The sequence below is a fragment of the Piliocolobus tephrosceles genome, chromosome 6 (genome assembly GCF_002776525.5).
Source record: "Piliocolobus tephrosceles isolate RC106 chromosome 6, ASM277652v3, whole genome shotgun sequence".
In the NCBI taxonomy this organism is placed as follows: Eukaryota; Metazoa; Chordata; class Mammalia; order Primates; family Cercopithecidae; genus Piliocolobus; species Piliocolobus tephrosceles.
The window spans coordinates 129,444,473-129,461,756 of NC_045439.1; the positions used below are offsets into that span (position 1 = coordinate 129,444,473).

A 17,284-nucleotide genomic window follows, 5' to 3' on the forward strand; every position below is an offset into this window, starting at 1 on the left:
ATTAGAAAACTGGAACTTTCCATATATATTTTGCCCAGTAATTCTCTGCTACACTAAAAACACGCATGTAAACACGTAGACTCTTTATTTAGAGTTTAAAGGAAACATCAAAATCTACTGAAAATATTCATTCTCTTTTTTCCTCAGATTTTTATTTTTGCACATTCTTGTGACATTGTAGGGAACAGGAGTTTAGCAAAATCAGCTTCTTAGATGATGCCATTCTAAATATACATCTTAAACAATATCAAAACAACCACTGGGAAACTGAAAAACACTCAGTGAGTACTGTTTTGTCTAAATAACAGTAAATACAAAAAGACTGGTTGTGTTCCGGCCCCATCCAACCACGAAGTTGATTTCTCTTGTGTCCAGAGTGACTGGCTTTAAAGGACATGGAGCTTTGGGGTGACCTGTCACAATGTCAAGGGCACACTCCTGGGTGATTCACAGATTTAGCAACCAACAATAGCTCATGATTCCATACTTATAAATACTTCTGGCAGAATACTTCTTGAAGCTACGTGTTCCAAACTTGCAGATGACAATTAAGATTCAAGATATTTCGCAAAGTAAATAGAAGTGGGTCATAACATTAATTACCTGTTCACATCAGCTTCCATTTACAAGTCATGAGCCCAGACACTGACATCAAACTGAGCCCACTTAGACTCCTCACCACCAGTCTGTCTTGTCATCAGACAGGAGGCTGTCACCTTGACCAAATTCTCACCAATTATCTATCCAAAAACCATTACCTGTTACAGTTAAAACAAAATCAGCACATCTTTGACTGTATTAGAAACGACAAAACCTTACAAAGCAGTCACCGCCATACCAGTCTGACAATCACTAGTTCATTTGGCAGATGGACAACAAAGGTTTAAACTTGCAATTCAAATCAACTTTCTTTCCATACTCTGATTCATGGTGTTTTTAAAAAATCATCCTGAAAGCTGTACTGCATTTCTCCTCCACTTATCAATGAAGAAAATGCACTCTCCGGAAACTACCTGGGGTAGCCACTACTAGGACCTGGGGAGACGTGCACCCTGGGGGTCTGAGGGCCTCCAGGTGAATCTGAGAGGGAAGACCCTCCAGTGCCTTCACTGTAGCCTGCCTGAGGGTAGTGCTACCTCAGACTGTTATTCCTCAGTGCACTATAGTCAGTGCTATAATACTGTGTTACAGGAAGTACAGTTGAGACAGCACTGTGTGAAAGAAGCTAGCCTGGACTAAAAAAATGCTGTGCTGCTAGCAAAACTCTTTTTATATGATGCCACACTTTACAGATGGAAACTTTAAAACAATACACAAGTGTAAAATAAAACGAATCCAATGAAGCATGCTCATCCCAGTATCTTAAACTTGGTGGTGGCTATCTACAGGTCCACACTCTGCGGCCCATGAGCATGGGGGCCTTTCTCCTCCTCCAGGCCCGTCCTGGGTATCTCAGTGCTGGGCTGCAGGAGAGATATCCAGTTCCTTCCCCCAAAACATCCTTCTATTTAACATATTGTTGCCCTGGACGAAACACCCCAACTGCAATGACTTCTGTTGAAAGTGCAAAAAAGGCTTCCGTGAGGTGGGTTCATGGTTGTTACTGTATTCATCTTTCACCCTTGAGCTCAGAAAGACCTGCATCCCATGAATGAAGGATTGGGAAAGGCATCTTTAGGAGGCATGGTCTACTGTGTGTTTCCAATTTTCCTGTACACAGCCAGCTTGCCAGTCCAGCTGTAGTCTGAGCATCGGCATTCTCTTCATTGTCTTCAAGGTCTACCTCCCACCAGTGAAATTAAATGTTTGAGTGCTAAGGGCTAAGATACAGAGAAGCTCAAGTCTGCACAGTCTGACAGGAACTGGCCACTCCAGAACTTAGGCTATAACAAAAAAAGGTATTCACACTGTATGCTACTTAATGACCTAGTGCCAAAAAAATTGAAATGGTACTGTAAGTGATTCCCAATAATCATCTACCCTACCAGTGCCGGGGAACCTGTGCAAATAGAATGTGAAATATCACAACAGACTACAGCTGTCCTCTCCATAAATACTATATTTTTTTAAAGTTCTGTACATAGAAAGCAATTCATTCAAGTCTTAAGATGAATTTAAATCTATATGGCCAGTAAATTTTTCCTAAAGATAAAATCATTTAGCAAGAAATTTTTTTAACATAAACAGTCTGCCTATTTCCTATTTCTTTTTGAAAAGACTTTTTAGAAAGAGTCTAAATTGTATTTATTTTCCCCCTAAAATGTTAGTTTGTTATTTCATATCAGCACATGCAAGCAAAATGTACTCTTAAATGTATTACTTTAATCTGGTTAATGTTTTGACATCTATAATTAATTGTAGTTTCAAACAGATGCAAGCCATGTCTGTGACCAGGTGCAAAATACAGAAATCATCTCCAGAAGTGGAGAGAAGACTCCAGGAAAAAAAGTGTTTTGTAAAAGTCCCAACTCAAAAATAAAATTGCAGTGCCTTTTAAGGCACGAATTAACTGGAAACCTTTAAGGATTAACTATAAAGTAAATTGACACTGCCTGGAGTACTCTTTAAGAAAGTAAAAAGGGGAGATTTTCATAGACTCCCTCCGCCTCTTAAAGTTAAGGCCTTTGGATGCTGGCATGTCGCCAACAGGATGCCATTAAAACAAAATGTTTCTGCTTATTAAAACCAATGCCCATCATTCTCCTCCTCCTCATTGTCTAGATAGAGGAGGGCAACTTTCTTTTCATCTGAAATCACTGACCTTTGGTCTACCATTCTCTGGAGCTGCACCTTCTTATCAAACATGGCCTGCTCCTTGCCCTGTTCTCCATGGGCCTGGTCTCCTTCCCCAGCAGAGGCCTTAAAGCTCACGCCAACTGCCTGGTCATTCCTACTGTCCACGTCTGTCCAGGCACCACGGTCAGACACACCGCGATCTCCCGCTTCCTGTGTCCGGCTGCGGATCGCCTCTACGTTACTCACATCCATCTGAAAGGTAAACGAAGTTTCTTTGGGCCCTGGTGTAATGTGTCTGAGCGTTCTGCTGCTGTCTGCTAACCTGCCTAGCTCAGGGGAGTCCGCTGAACCAGCAAGCACAAATGTTCTGGACACGGGTCCACGGACAACAGCGTGTTCAGAGGTTTCCATTTCTGTAGGACCTAGTCGAATGTGCCTGAAGGATCTGCTAACGCCCGATGTCATTTCTGCCCCTGACGTGTCCCCTGCACTGTCCTCCTGAGGAGATTCAGAAACGACACTTTGGAAGGTGCTCTTTTCAGTCATAATGGTTTGTCTATCTAAGGTGTGACTATGAGTGGCCTGGTGCACATCTGCTGAGCCTTCTCCATGCACAATGCTCTCTGAGTCACCAGATTCCCCCGATTGGGGAACCAGCCCATGGTAAACGATCTGCTGGGTGGTCTGATGCCTCTGAGGCCCGATGCTGATGTGCCTGATGGATGTGCTGCTCCCTGGCAACCCTTCCATGTGTACAGAATCTCCTCTGACACCCAATTCCACCTTGTCTGAAAGTGGAGCAGTGAACTGGATTTGCCCACTGAACCCTTCTTTAGGGCCTAACTGGAGTTGCCTGACAGAAGTCTGGGTACCCACTGACTCTTCTTTTGCAAAATAATCACCAACCTTCCCTGCAGCAGAAATGGGGCCCTGAAAAATAATCTCCTTTTCAGCATGAAATTGTCTGGAGCCAAATGTGCTATGCCTCCCCGATCCGTCCATGTCTGCAGAAGACTCTGCTGGGCCAGGTTCTGGCGAGCCCCCCGCCTCCAGACAGGCAGGGGCAGGGCCTGGGAAGATGACTTCTCTGGACGGTGGACTTGGACCAGGACCCAGCGTGACATGCCTCACAGACCGGCTGGCTCCGGTCGGGCTCGCTGCCTGACTTAGGTCACCTCCCCCACTTACCTCCACCACTTCTGCAGTGGGTCCTTCACAGGACATTCGCTCAGTCCTCCAGACTTCAGAGGGGCCAAGTTTTACGTGCCTTGCAGCCTGGCTCACGTCCTCCAGCACCTGTGACTGGGCAAAGCCTGTGGGGCTGCTGACCTCCACAGTGGCCGACACTGGGCCCTGGCGAGTGTGCTGCCCCGAGATGTGAGAGGCCCCACCAGCATCCTCACTCTGGCCTGCAGGGATGTACAGCTCCCGGGTGGCCCAACGCCTGAAGCGAACGCCAGCAGCCGGGGCCTCCGCTCCATCTTCCTCATCTGGGCTGCCAGGCGCTGGGCTGCGTTGCTTGCTCAGGCTCTCCCGAACCACCGATTCCACAGCTTTCTCCATTTCACTGGCCTCATCTCTGCTAAGCTCCTCCAGGTCTAACCGATCAGCATCCACAGTTTGTGAGACGTTTACCTCAGCAACCAGGGTCACGGAACTGCCACCAGCACCCTGGACCTTCTTGACGTCCACGGAAATGCTCCCCGGCCCGCCCTGCCCCTCTCTGGTGAGGGCACACAGCTCTTCCCTCATGCGCTCGGGAAGGGTTTCCTCCAGCTGCCCGATCACCTCCACCAGCTGCTGCCGGGGCTCCTTGGAGGAGATGTCCTTCATGGAGGTATGGAATTCATGGGGTATTTTAATTTCTTTTTCAATGACTGTGGGTTCGGCATGAAATTCACCACTTCTAGCTTGTTCTTTCCAGTGAGTGGAACCCAGGTCCCCCTCCAGAGAGGACGCTGGGATCTCTGAAGGCTGCACAACCTTCTCGCCCACTGCACCATCCTTCTGTGTCCTCCTTCCAGTCCCCTGCACAATCTCATCCTGCCAAGAGTACCTGATGGTGGATTCCTCCTCGATGTGGATCTGCCCATACACCGAGCCATCATCTCTGTCGTGCCCCCCAGGGTATTCATCTGGAGTTGACACAAAATAACTCTGCTCGCTCTCTGAATCACCTGCCTCTGTCACTTCTTCAACGTGAGTCGTGTTCTCCTGGGGCTGCTTGGTCCTTTGATGCTGATTAACTGAGAATGTGACATCACTTTCTCCATAACCTTCCTCTTCCTTAACCAACCCCCAGGAGCCTGGGGACACATCTTCGACCTCCTCCACTTTGAATGGGACAGAAAACTCCTCTGGCTTCCCGTCGCTGACATAGCTCACAGGCTCCTCGACAATCTCCACGTTGACGACCTTTGCTCTCCCCTCCCTCCCTCTCAGGCCAAGGTTGATGACGTCTCCTATCATCTGCTCGGCTGACCTGCCTTTCAGCCCCACTTCCTTAATATCCTTGCTTAAAAGGTAGTCCAGGCCAGCTTCATCGGAAACATCAACATCCTCAGTCAGTTTCGACTCCACAACTATTTCAGTCTTTGTTTTCCTTTCCCCAGGAAGCTCTTTCCTGTCCACATAAGTGACTTTTGTGTCTGGAAAAGAATCAGCAGATGCTTCTGTCTCTGGAGACTGAGTGAACTGCTTCAGGATACTGGTAACGATGTTTTCTGCTACGGTTTCTGTCATGGAATCGCCTTGCAGAGAACCAGTGGCATCTCTGGTGCCCAACGTGAACCGCAGCTCTCTTGCTTCTGCCTCTCTACCTGTCCCGCCACCAGCATCCTTCACAGGCATCTGCAAACCTTTCGGCGACACCTCTGCTCTTCTGTCCTGGGATACTTCGAGACTAATCGGTATCTCCCTCTCTCGCACGCTCTTCTCCTTGGGTGAGTCCTTCTCCTTGGCCTTCTCCCTCATCTGCTGGCTTTCTCTCTGTCTCGCTTCTTTATCTAACTTTGTCAGTTCTTCCCATCTTAGGTTTCTCTCCTCGGAAGCCTTCTCTTTAGAATCGAACATTTTCTCTTCTGGCTTTGTTCGAATGGTTTCTGGTCTGTTTCTTTCTTGCTCCCTTGTGGCTTTCACTTCTGTTTTCTTTCCCAGAATGACGGTCCTCTCATTTGACCGTGTGTTTTCCGAAGCACCTGCCGCCACATTGTCTCGGCGGTCCCGGTATGACTCGCGGGCAACTGTGGAATCTTCAGCTCTGTAAACGGGGACCTCCCTTGTATCTCCAGCTTTTGGTCTGTCAGGGAATGTTTTCACTTGAGCCTCGGTATTTCTTAAAAGGCCATAGGTTGGAGAGAAAGTTCTGACATTGGTTGAACTGTTGACGGTTTTTCCATATGAGTTTTCCTGCTGGGTAGTGGCCGAGGAAGAATATCCCGAGCCCAAGAAGCCTCTGCTGGCATCACCTCCAACAGATGTGCCCGTCTGATATCCACGGTGTGCTGACAGGTTAGAATACAGTGCCGAGCTGTGATTTAAACTCGCCAAAGGTGCTTTCTGCCTTGAAAATAGATTTCTTTCATTTTCCCTCTGTAATAGTGAGTCGGTATAGTGATAGGATTTGTTTCTGAATTCTGTAGAAATTGAACAAACAGTTCATTAAAATGACAGGCATCATTACCCTTTTCCATAAAAGTACTGTTGCAAGTCAAATCCCATCCCATCATAATAAATATATACTGTTACCACAGAAAGCTCATTATAAAAATAAGTTATATTCAGTGCCCAAATTATTTTTTGGCAGTTTACAAAATCCTGTTACACTAAAAGGTAGCACTACAAATACTTCAGCCTAACACATTTCTCCAGTTACTGATATTAAAATACTCACTCATCTTAATATTAATCATAAAGCACAATGCATATCCCAAGGAGGTCAGAGGTGCGGTTTTTGGGCTGAAATTTCACAATCTTGTATTTTGAAATCATTAATTTCTGCTTTTTGAGGTAAGTTTAATTTACTTACTTTAGCAGAGAAGGCTCTATAATTAAAAGTATATCATTATTAAACACCAAATAGCACTATCCTCCACTATTTAATATACTCTTATTTTTCACTGATTTCCATATTGGGCCAAGTATTAAAGAATTTAACTTTTTTAAACTTTCTGATCTTTTATTTTTACACTTAACAACCTTCTTATCTGATATGGAACCAGTGCAGAAACACCCCAGTCTGTCTCAGTGTCATGATCCTGAACTTGGGAGGTAGTCCTCAGGGCTTCCAGCTTTGCTCCAGGCTGTTTGCTCTCCCTCGGCTCCAAATCACAACTGGGAAAATTTGAGCAAGGCCCTGGCTTACTTAGACTGTTGGTCTTCCTCGGAGCTCCTGGGCCCGTTCCTTCCTTCTCCCCTCTCTTTAGGTTACATGATGGATGTCCAAACTTAGGTATCAACAGGTTAAAAATTTAGGTAACTAAGTAAATCTTGAAATCTGGGGAGTTAATTCTTGTTTTAGAGATGTCATATGTTAACTGATACCAGGCAGGCTGACCAATGCCTACCCTTCCACGAACGCCTTTGCTTTTTTCAAACTTCCTCTCAGAATTAGAAAGAAAATTTGCTGCATGTTGTCTAAGACCAGATCCCTTCCAGTTATAGATGATTAGAATCCAAATATTATTCTCAACCCAGTGATGTGTGAAATCCATGAGGTGCCTAAAAGAAACAAGGAAGACCAAAACCATGCTGCCTAAGGTGTGAACTCAACATTCTATACGTAATTTAACCGACACTTGCTTAGCCAGAGCTCTTTAAGATTCTATAGGGCTTTAAAAGGTTAAAAAACAAGTTATCCCTCAGTTTCTTAGGATCTTTCTAATGAACATTAATTATCTTATGTCAGTTCTGCAGCCACAGGAAGGATGGGCCCTGTCCTGAGGCTCTTGGCCTGAATAAGATAGTCTTCAAGGCACCAAGACACATTTTCCTGAGCTGCCCACACCAACCTAGGGTGGTGGAAACAATGTAACCACTCCCGTATCTCTTTCCTGTTAGGGTAGCAGGTTCCAGAGTGTTGCCTGCCTGCCCTCCAAGGCCATACCTCCCTCTACAGGTGTAACAACCATAACCCCTTGGTCTGGAAATGGAAGCAGTGTCTCTTCTAGGGGTGTGAAACACAAGTCCATGTGCATTCCTCCTCGCCCTCACACTGCCCAGTGCCATCAGCCCCTTCCGCTCCTGCATCCTGTCGAGAGAGGACCAAGTTTATCAAGCACCTTCCCAAACATTCTCATTCACATACCTGCAATTATGTCACACTAAACTAAAATCTATTTGGTACTTAAATGAGAGATGAATTCCTGTTATCTAAACACCATATCTAACCCGTTCTTCCAGATGATGGTGCTTTACTATCTAGCCACAGAATAAACAGTTCAGATGCTTAAAGCTAAGTTAAATCATTAGCTTTTATTTACCTGATGGCATGCTTTCAACGTGCTCAGTCCAGATCACTATCTCTGGATTACTTTCTCCTTCCAATAAGGCCCTGTAAAAATAATTGTAAAACATAATTCATTAGGAAATGAAAGAGTAAGAAGTGCCTCTAATAAAACGTATTATGTGGTATGTGCCAATGACCATAGTGTCACATGTTTTAGGACTTCTACCTGAAGAGGAGGCTTGGGCAGGGCTGCACCACAGGGCTTGCAAGCCCACCCACCAGCCTCAGCAGACCTGGGCCAGGCTGCCTGCTCTGCTCACCACCACATCCTTGACGCCCAGCATGACGCTCAACCCCTACTAGCCCAGTGAACAAAATGACCAGGTTAGGGCTTCAACAGTACTGGCGAGCCAAGACCTTCCAGAAAGCTTTCTCAGTCCAGGGTGAAGAGGAGCAGGAACATGGGGGCACTGGAGAAATGTGGGCCCCAGGCATGGCCTGTCACCCCAGGCTAGAGGGCCCCAGGGCAGCTATACCCCCCACTGGGGTCTTCCTGGAGTCACAGCTTGGGGGGCAGCTTGCAGAGGGCTGACCAGGAGCACAGCAGGGACTGACACTTGTAAGGCAGCCAAACTGCATCTGTGGTTTCAAACTGCCTTCCAGAGGGTCATCCTGGAGATGACAAAAAGAAGCAGAAGGCAGGCAGATGGAAAAGGTAGTGCTAAAGCGCCCCCTGTCAGTAGCACCCTCCCAATGCCAGTCCTAGGGTCCTCACTTCATCCAAATTGGTATCCTGTTATCTCCTTTAATAAAATGGTGAGAAGCACCCAATGAAGTGATTTTTTTTGACTACATCTGCTCCAAAGTTCTAAAATTATAGAGGTTTCATTAGGTTGTTCATGTCTACTGCTTCAGATCCCAGAGCTGAGGAGAGAGTGGTCCCAGCAGACCCAGCCTGCTGGTGAGGGGCTTAGCACTGGGATGCCTGTCAGCCAGTCACTCACGAAGACCCCCTGGGCTGCTGGCGGCTCTGGGTGCAACAGTTTCTCAGTTGCTAGAGCAACATGTGAAGTCACTAACTCCGGTTCCAAGAAATGCACTGCACACGGCAAAAGGCATCCAGAACCAGAGCCCACTGAGAAATGCCAATCTTACGGCTGAGAGCTGGGCACAAAAACGGAGCAGGGCGCCCACACCCGAGCAGGGACTTGGCAGCTGGGACAAACTGCACCGAGTTGTATATCCATCTAGTTAAACATAGTGAGCCCCATGAACATGAGAACCCTGTGGGCAGCTGGAATAAAGCAAGGAAGGCACGAGGCGCTCTCCCGAAGGTGCACACAGCGGGCCCAACCCAGAGCGGTGACTGCAGAGCACTTGTGTGTGGATGGGGGATGTGCAGGAGCCTGAGTCAAGAGCCCCAACCCTTCGCTCAGGGCAGAAGCCAGGAAACAGGACACCAACCCATTAATCCCACACCTCCATGACCAAGCATTTTAGGTTCCAGGAATGCAAACAGCTTTCACTGCTGAGAAAGTTCTGAGGTCTATATAATCAGAGGAACATTCAGGATAAAGCCAGCCTCCAAGGGTCTGCACCCCAGGATGACAGCAGCAGAAGGGGTGGCGTCCTACAGCTGAGGAGCTAGAGTAGGGTGTGGGGAGAAAGACTAGGTTCCAGTTCAGATCCTCCCGGACTGGCTTAGCTGCCAACCTTGGGTACCACGGGGCCTCTCCCTTGAGCTGCCCAAGTTAGAACGAAAGGTATGTTGCTGTCCAGGGAAAAATATGTCTTCCCCACCCCTCCAAGGGGAACGGTTCTGCTCCTCTTCCAGGAGAATTCCAAAGCATCACCAAACCTTCAGAGAGTTCAGGACCCTGATTACAACAGACAGGCACCAGCCCTGCGTGGGGCTTCTGGCCTGGTTCAGGAGACAAGATACAGCCCCACGGCCTCCCCTTTCTAGGCCTGTACAATCCCTGGCTGACACTGAGCACTATGCATTGTGGTCACTCTCATGTCTGTGCTTACAGTCGAAGCCACCCCCAACCCAGGGCCTGTGGCCGCATCCTCGCTCTATAGGTGAGAAGACCGGGGCGCAGAGATAGCGTCTTGGTCAAGGGCACACAGCTCACCAATAAAGAGAAAAATGCAAACCCAGGCAGCCTGAGCTCTCAGCCCCCTCCCCTGTGATATCGCTAAGCCTCCCAGTGAGGCTAGAGACCATGGTATTGCACACAAATTTCAGAAAGCATAAATCCTGCAGATAGACCCTCCGGGCCATATTAATGAAAGTAAATTCTCTTTGTGATTTCATCCAACATGGCCCTGCAGAGCTCTCCTATGAGAGTAAGAAGCTCCTGCTGGAGAAGGAGCTGTCCCTCATCTGTGTCCTCTCAATGGCTGGATCCTAGCAGGCAGGGACACACGTCACCTTCACTATCTGTGAGCACCCGGCTGGGCACTGGCCATTGAGGTCATGCTTAGGGTGGCACCCCCAGCCCAATGGCAGCCACCAGCCTTCCGCACAGCCCCAGGACTACACGGCGAAGTCACCAACAAGACTCTGAGGAGAAGCCAGAAACTACGATTTCCTCTAAAGCTCTGCGAGGGACATTTTTAAGGAATAGGTTTGTACCACTTTAAGAAATGGGTAGACTGTTCTCTGAGGCTGCAATCAAACCTGGTTATTTTGAGAGCAGCGGAGGAAATCTGCCCCCAAGCCTCAGGGACTGTGAGAAATGCCAATCCCCTGAGTCATGGGCTATTGTGGGCATTTCACATAGCGCCACAGGTTGGTGGCCCCTTAAGCAGGAAAATAAGCCAAAGTGCAAGAAAATCCACGTCCCTGGCCTCATTAAGGAGCCCAAGACAAATCCACAGCGCAGAAGCCGGCTGTAATGTGGCCTCTGGCCAGGCGCCAGGCCCTAATGGGCCACCCGGTGTCCTGAGCAGGCCCCAAGGCAAGGCTCTCCGTCTGGGATAGATTATCCTAATGGAATTTCTGAACAATCTGCCGTGATTCAGCACTGCGGGCACAAGGCCACCGCTCTGTGCAGCCCCATAAATGAGGCACTGTCAGGATGTTCCCAGAAGCCAGGCCTGTGCGGGAGCCTGCCGGGGCCGGGGCCTGGGCCTGGGCCTGTGGGTGGTTCACACGGTGCTTCCTAGCAAACAGCAGGTGGGGAAGTACATAGAAGAAAGGGAGGCTCCCGAGCTGGAGGAGCCACAGAACCGCCTCCCTCGGCTCCTCACTGTGCCAAAGGGAGCCAAGCTCCACACAGAGTGGAGGCACCGCCTGGGTCACCCCAGATGCAGGCCCGTGGCTGGTCAGTCACCGGGAAGACCAGGGAGCAGAAGGGAGGGGGCAGCGGGGAGTTCCATTCCCATGACCAGCAGTGCCACCTGAAAGGGAAAGGTGAGACGACCACCGGCTCCATAGGAAGGATAACAGGAGGTAACGTGACAGTGCTGGGCCATTTCAAGGCATCCCTTCTGGGGTCAGTATTCAATCACATCCCAGAGCCATCTCTAGGTCAATACTAGAGACCGAAAAAAAAAAAAATCAGATAATCAACAGAGACAAATGTTACTTATTAAACAGAGAGGAAACGCAGGACAAAGCTCTGGAGTCAGGATGTCTGGATTCAAATCTGGGCCTGCTGCTTCCTAGTTCTGTGACCCTGGCAGGCTGCTCAACCCACTGTGACTCAGTTTCCCCATTTCTGAAATGGAGAGAACTCACAGGTTTGCAGTAGGAACTAATCAAGCAGCAGAAAGTTCTCAGAATCATGGCTGTCACAGAATAAGAGCTCACTAAACATCGGCGATCACGTCATCACCACCTCCTCTACATCCTCCAAAGAAAACTGATTTCCAGCTAATTAAAATGAGTCCACAAGGGAAAGGATTGTGGATCACCTGTATTTTATGGTTAACTGAATGTTAACTCATTTATTTGGCCAGCAACCAAAGGTACTGGTCGATCCTTTCAACTATATATTCAATTTATTTATTTATTTACAGGATCTTGCTCTGTCACCCAGGCTGGAGTGCAGTGGTGCCATCTCGGCTCACTGCAACCTCTGCCTCCCAGGCTTAGGTGATCCTCCCACCTCCGCCTCCCAAGGGGCTGGGACTACAGGCACGTGCCACCACACCCAGCTGCTTGTTTTTGTATTATTTGTAGAGATGGGGTTTCACCATGTTGCCCAGGCTGGTCTCCAACTCCTGGGCTCAAGTGATCCGCCCACCTCAGCCTCCCAAAGTGCTAGGATTACAGGCATGAGCCACCATGCCCAACCCTATTCTTAAAACTACAAGATTGTATTCACTTCAAGTATTTTATCTAGTAATCAGATAAGTTCACACATTTTTATAAGTCTTCCCAAAAAAGGTGGGATCTAACTTAAAAATACATATATATACTTCTGCAAAACCTTGAGGAAACCCCTAAGAAACGTTTTCCTTTGAAGAGACATGTGAAAAGGTACAGGTGGCCTAAAAATAATGGAGCAATCAGAAATGTCACTAGAATGATGAGATGTAAACATCAGGAGTCCTCTGTGTTGCTACATTAGCAGTCTACATCGAGACCAGAGACCACATCATATTTTTCTCCATTAAAACATGCTGTTTCTGCCAACTGGGATTAGAAAGAAGAAACAGGAAGCTTCCCATGCCCTTCCTGGCACACACAACATATTTTTTGATGATGTTTCTAACCTAACCTTTTAAAAGGACTTTTGCCTTAAAGACCCCAGGCAGTAAACAAATCTCTGCATTACATTTTCCTATCTGCCGACGGAAGGCTTCCTTTGGGATTTTTCTACTGAAAAAGCATTTTGACCCAGCTTTCCATTTTTTCTTTCAGGTGAAATTTAGAACAACTATAATATCTTTCATCTCCCAAAAGATAGAACACAAAAGCCTCTTTTTGGATTCGTACAGAGACCGCATTGTCTGTCTTCCAGACCAGAAACCTAGGATTGGCCTCATGTCATGCACACTGTTTCTGCATCCTTCTGTTCTGGGGTTTCTGCACTGTCCACTCCTGGGTATTCTTGCATTTGTTGGTTCAATATTGAGTATATTTTTTGAAAGATTATGTTTTCTAACAGCTTCTTGCTGATGACTGGGCTCTATGCTGAGTGTGTGTATGGGGAGGCTGTTTCTTTTCTATCTGTGCTTCTGCACGTCGTCAGTCTGTAGAATCTGGACCAGATCTTCACATCGGCAGTGAGAGGGTTTGGGACACTGCAGGTTCTGGACATTGCTAGGGTTTTCACCATCTCATCATCAATTACCATCCGACTATTCACAAGCACTTGCTTTGCAGACTCTGTGCTAGCCTGCAGAGGGTGACAGCAACACGTCTCTCACATTTCCTTACCTCTCAGTCCCTCAGGCTCCTGCCTCCTGCCACAGCCACCTCCATCAGGTCTACACACCTGGGCGCTAGCGACTGCAGGCAACTTCGGAAGCCTCCCTGCAGCCACCCAGACACCCCATCCCCCCCAGCACTGCAGGCCTCCTGCACTCTGCCTGTCGCTGCCTTCCCAGCACCGCCTACTCTGGCCACAGTGCTGGCCCTGGGACTGCCCCCGCAGGCCCCAGAAAGCCCCACAGAGGCTTCCCAGCATGCAAGGCCCCTGCACTCTGCCTCATTCCCAGACCTCTCCACACTCCCCTTGCACGTTCCTCTCTCAACTTATTCTCTTATTGAAACTTGCCCACCTGGAGCTCCTTCCTGATTCCTTTCTGCCAGTCCAATTCCCATCTCCCCACTTCCCCACCACCCAAAGGCCCAAACCCCACATCCCTTTGCAAATCTCTTCTCATCACCTCGGTCTGAAGTGCTCCATCCAGCGGTGACCCATGGACAGCTTTCCCTGTTAGGTGGCAGTGAACCATCGACACTACCTCCTAGGAACGTGCGTTCTATTACTGGAACATGCTTGACTTTTTACCTCAACATTGTGTGTCCCTCCTGCCACGCTACCCCCTACTGTCCATCTCCCTCTCTCCTCTATGTCTGCTCAACTGTCCCCTTCTTTCAAGACTTTCATCCATCTCAAATCCCTCTAGAAGCCTCCCTGGATTCTCACAACTCCCTCGCCAGCTCCAGAAGCCTCGTGCTGGAGGGTCTCTGGTGGCCCTTTGGGTTCCCTGCCCTGCAGCAGGCTCCCCAGATCCATGCTGCCTCATCTACAGCCCATGTTCCTTGACATGAAGCCCACACTGGCAGTATCTTTGCAGGCCCCCACTCAGCATCATATCCTGCATACCAAGTGTCTCGGAGCAGGCTGAGGGCAGGTGTGGCTCTTACCCGGCCATCACACGCAGCCCTCCATGACAGGCCCCCAAAACCCAGCTGCCCAGAGACTGGCACCATCACTAGCTCAGTCCTCAGGGCCTCCCCCTGGCCATTCCCTCTGCCTGGAAAACCCTTTCCAAAAAGTCATTTCCAGCTTCTCTTCCTATAAGAATCAAGCATTGCCTCTTCCAGGAAGCCCTCCCTGCCTGCCATGTCAGCCTCCCCCAAATGCACCCAAAACATCATCATCCTACCACTGAGGACAGGGACTAGGTCTGTACCGTCATCTGCCCAGCATCCCAGTACATCCAGCTCCTTTCTAATTCCACATTCAGCAGGGCAGGGAGAGAACAGCCCTGGTTTAAGGCCTGAAGTTAAAATCTCAGGTTCTCCAATTATGAGTTGTCTAACCTTGTAAGTAACCTCCTTGAACCTGGGTTTCATCACATGGAAAATAAGCTTCTTCGGTGAAGCTATAAAAATTGGAGATACTGTCTATAAAGCACTTAGCACATGGTAGGTACTAAACAGAAGGCAGCTGTCACTCCCTGTTACCCATTCATGGTCAGAGGTAACGGCACCTACTTTGGAATGCATCAAAAAGTAAGATGGATGATGATACGGGTGGACAGTCATGAGATAAAGCAAATGCAGTCAAATGTTCATTGGAGAACTCAAATGGAACACTCATTATTCTTTCAACTTTTCTTATCTTTGGAAATTCTCGTAACAAAATGTTGGGGAAACTAGATAAACTATTCGTTTTGACATGATTCTGCAAAACAAGACTTAAAGGAATGAGTTGTGTTGCTCATCTGGAGTGTTCAGAGCTTCAAATTCCATCCAATCCAAGTCATTACCTTCTCTAAAGTGTGGTCTCTCCAGGTGGCTCCACAGGACTCTGTGACCTCGGACAGGCCCCATGCAGCTCTAAGGGGACTGCCACATGCAACTGCAAACAGCCCAGACTGGCGCGTGGGTCCTGGTGTAAGCCCCGCCTCCTACTATGACTGCTTCCCCTCTCTTCCATCAATCCATCCTTCATCTTGTCCTCCAGGCCGCTGTGAGAAGACCTAGCACTTACCTGCCCCTGGGCCACTCTGCCAACAGCAGTGTGTGCACAAATCACCTGGGATTTTGTTACAAGGCCAACTTTGGTCCAGTATGTCTGGGTAGGCCCAAGATTCTGCATTTCCAACAAACTTACAATGCCTCACAATGTGCATGCTGCTGCCCTGTGAGCAGTGAGGCCCTGGACCAGGAATTCTCTATCCTGGTGGTACCTGACAATCAACCGGGGAGGTTTAAAACCACTGTGCTGGTTCCACCTGTCACTAATCTAATCAGAATCTGGAGGGCCTGGAGATTCCCAGGTGCAGTCCCTCCCTGTCTCTGAGCATCTTTCCCTTACCATTCTGCTGCTAGTACAATAAAACGCACACTCCAGGCAAGACCCTGTGATCATATAGCAAATGGATCAGTACCTCCAGCCCCACACAACTGCAGATACTCTTGACAGGAGACAAGAGCCAGTACAGCCTGGTGCCAGCTTGCAGGCAGGGTGTGTCTCCTCTCTTCTCAGTATCCATGGCCCCAAGCCCAGCCCCACAGCTCCCACTCACTGCCACCCGCAATGCAGGAGGAAAGGGTGGGACGGTGCTGCAGGTCTTAGGATACTCAGAGGTCTCCATCTCATCTTCACCTGTCAGGCAAGGTGCCAGCAGCTTCACTGGCCATGTACTGGCCAAAGGCAAACCTGCAGTCTTAGACTCTCCGAGGTTTGCTTTGTTTTAATTTTATTATCCTATGTTTATTTTATTAAGTTATGTATTTATTTATAAATTGCAAGTCTCTTTGGAAATTACAAGTATACAATTATATTATTACTTTAATGTCGCTCCTTCCCTATGACAGTCACCTAGAAGGGCCAAAGATCTGGGTTGGGAGGTGTTCAGTACATTTTGTTTTTGTTTTCGTTTTCTTTGAGACGGAGTCTTGCTCTGTCACCCAGGCTGGAGTGTAGTGGGGCGATCTCGGCTCACTGCAAGCTCCGCCTCCCGGGTTCACGCCATTCTCCTGCCTCAGCCTCCCAAGTAGGTGGGACTACAGTTGCCCGCCACCACACCAGGTTAATTTTTAGTAGAGACGGGGTTTCACCGTGTTAGCCAGGGTGGTCTCGATCTCCTGACCTTATGATCCGACCGCCTCGGCCTCCCAAAGTGCGAGGATTACAGGCGTGAGTCACCATGCCCGGCCAGTGTTCAGTACATTTGAGAGTCCTTGGGACAATGGACAAATCCCAGCAAAATGTGCTTTAAGCATTAAAGAGCCACAGACCCTTCTCTTGCATGTGAATGAGAACCAGTAAGCCACAGGATGATGACGGTCAACTCAGCAATTCTGGGGCAATGGCCACCACAGGCGGGTCAAGGTTTACAGAGATCAAATGGGCACTCTAGTTAAAGAATAAGGGTCAGAAGAGCACAAGTCCACTAACACAAACAGGAACTTCACACCTGTCTTCCGAATAGGAGCAGTGCAGACTACTGAAAAAGACTCACATCGAGGATGGCGAGGGTTTGTCTTCCACACATGCACTGGTGATTTTCAAAAATGCTAAGTTTTCGGCCTATACAAAAGAATGGGTTCTAGTCAACCATCTGTGTTTTTTTTTTCATCGATGGGCATCTCTGAGACTAAACCAGAGCACAGAGGTGGGAGGCCTGCAGCAATCCTACCCAGCAGGGCTGGGAGTCTGCAGCAGGGCAGGGAGTCTGCAGCAGGGC

General features: G+C 48.4%; 1 protein-coding gene across 2 annotated transcripts in view; it reads right to left on the reverse strand.

Annotated features, from left to right (window-relative positions):
• Positions 1-135: 135 nt before the first annotated feature.
• SYNM (synemin) overlaps positions 136-17,284 on the reverse strand; it is a 29,777-nt gene continuing 12,628 nt past the window's right edge. Inside the window, exons 3-5 of one of the 2 annotated variants that reach the window (XM_023220876.1) lie at positions 8,217-8,287; positions 3,925-6,371; positions 136-2,988 (exon numbers count right to left, since the gene is read on the reverse strand). In XM_023220876.1, coding sequence (XP_023076644.1) covers positions 2,680-2,988; positions 3,925-6,371; positions 8,217-8,287 — 2,827 coding nt within the window. In that variant the 3' untranslated portion in view covers positions 136-2,679. Of the gene's footprint in view, positions 6,372-8,216; positions 8,288-17,284 lie in introns of both variants that reach the window. The other variant, XM_023220875.1, reaches the window with a different exon arrangement.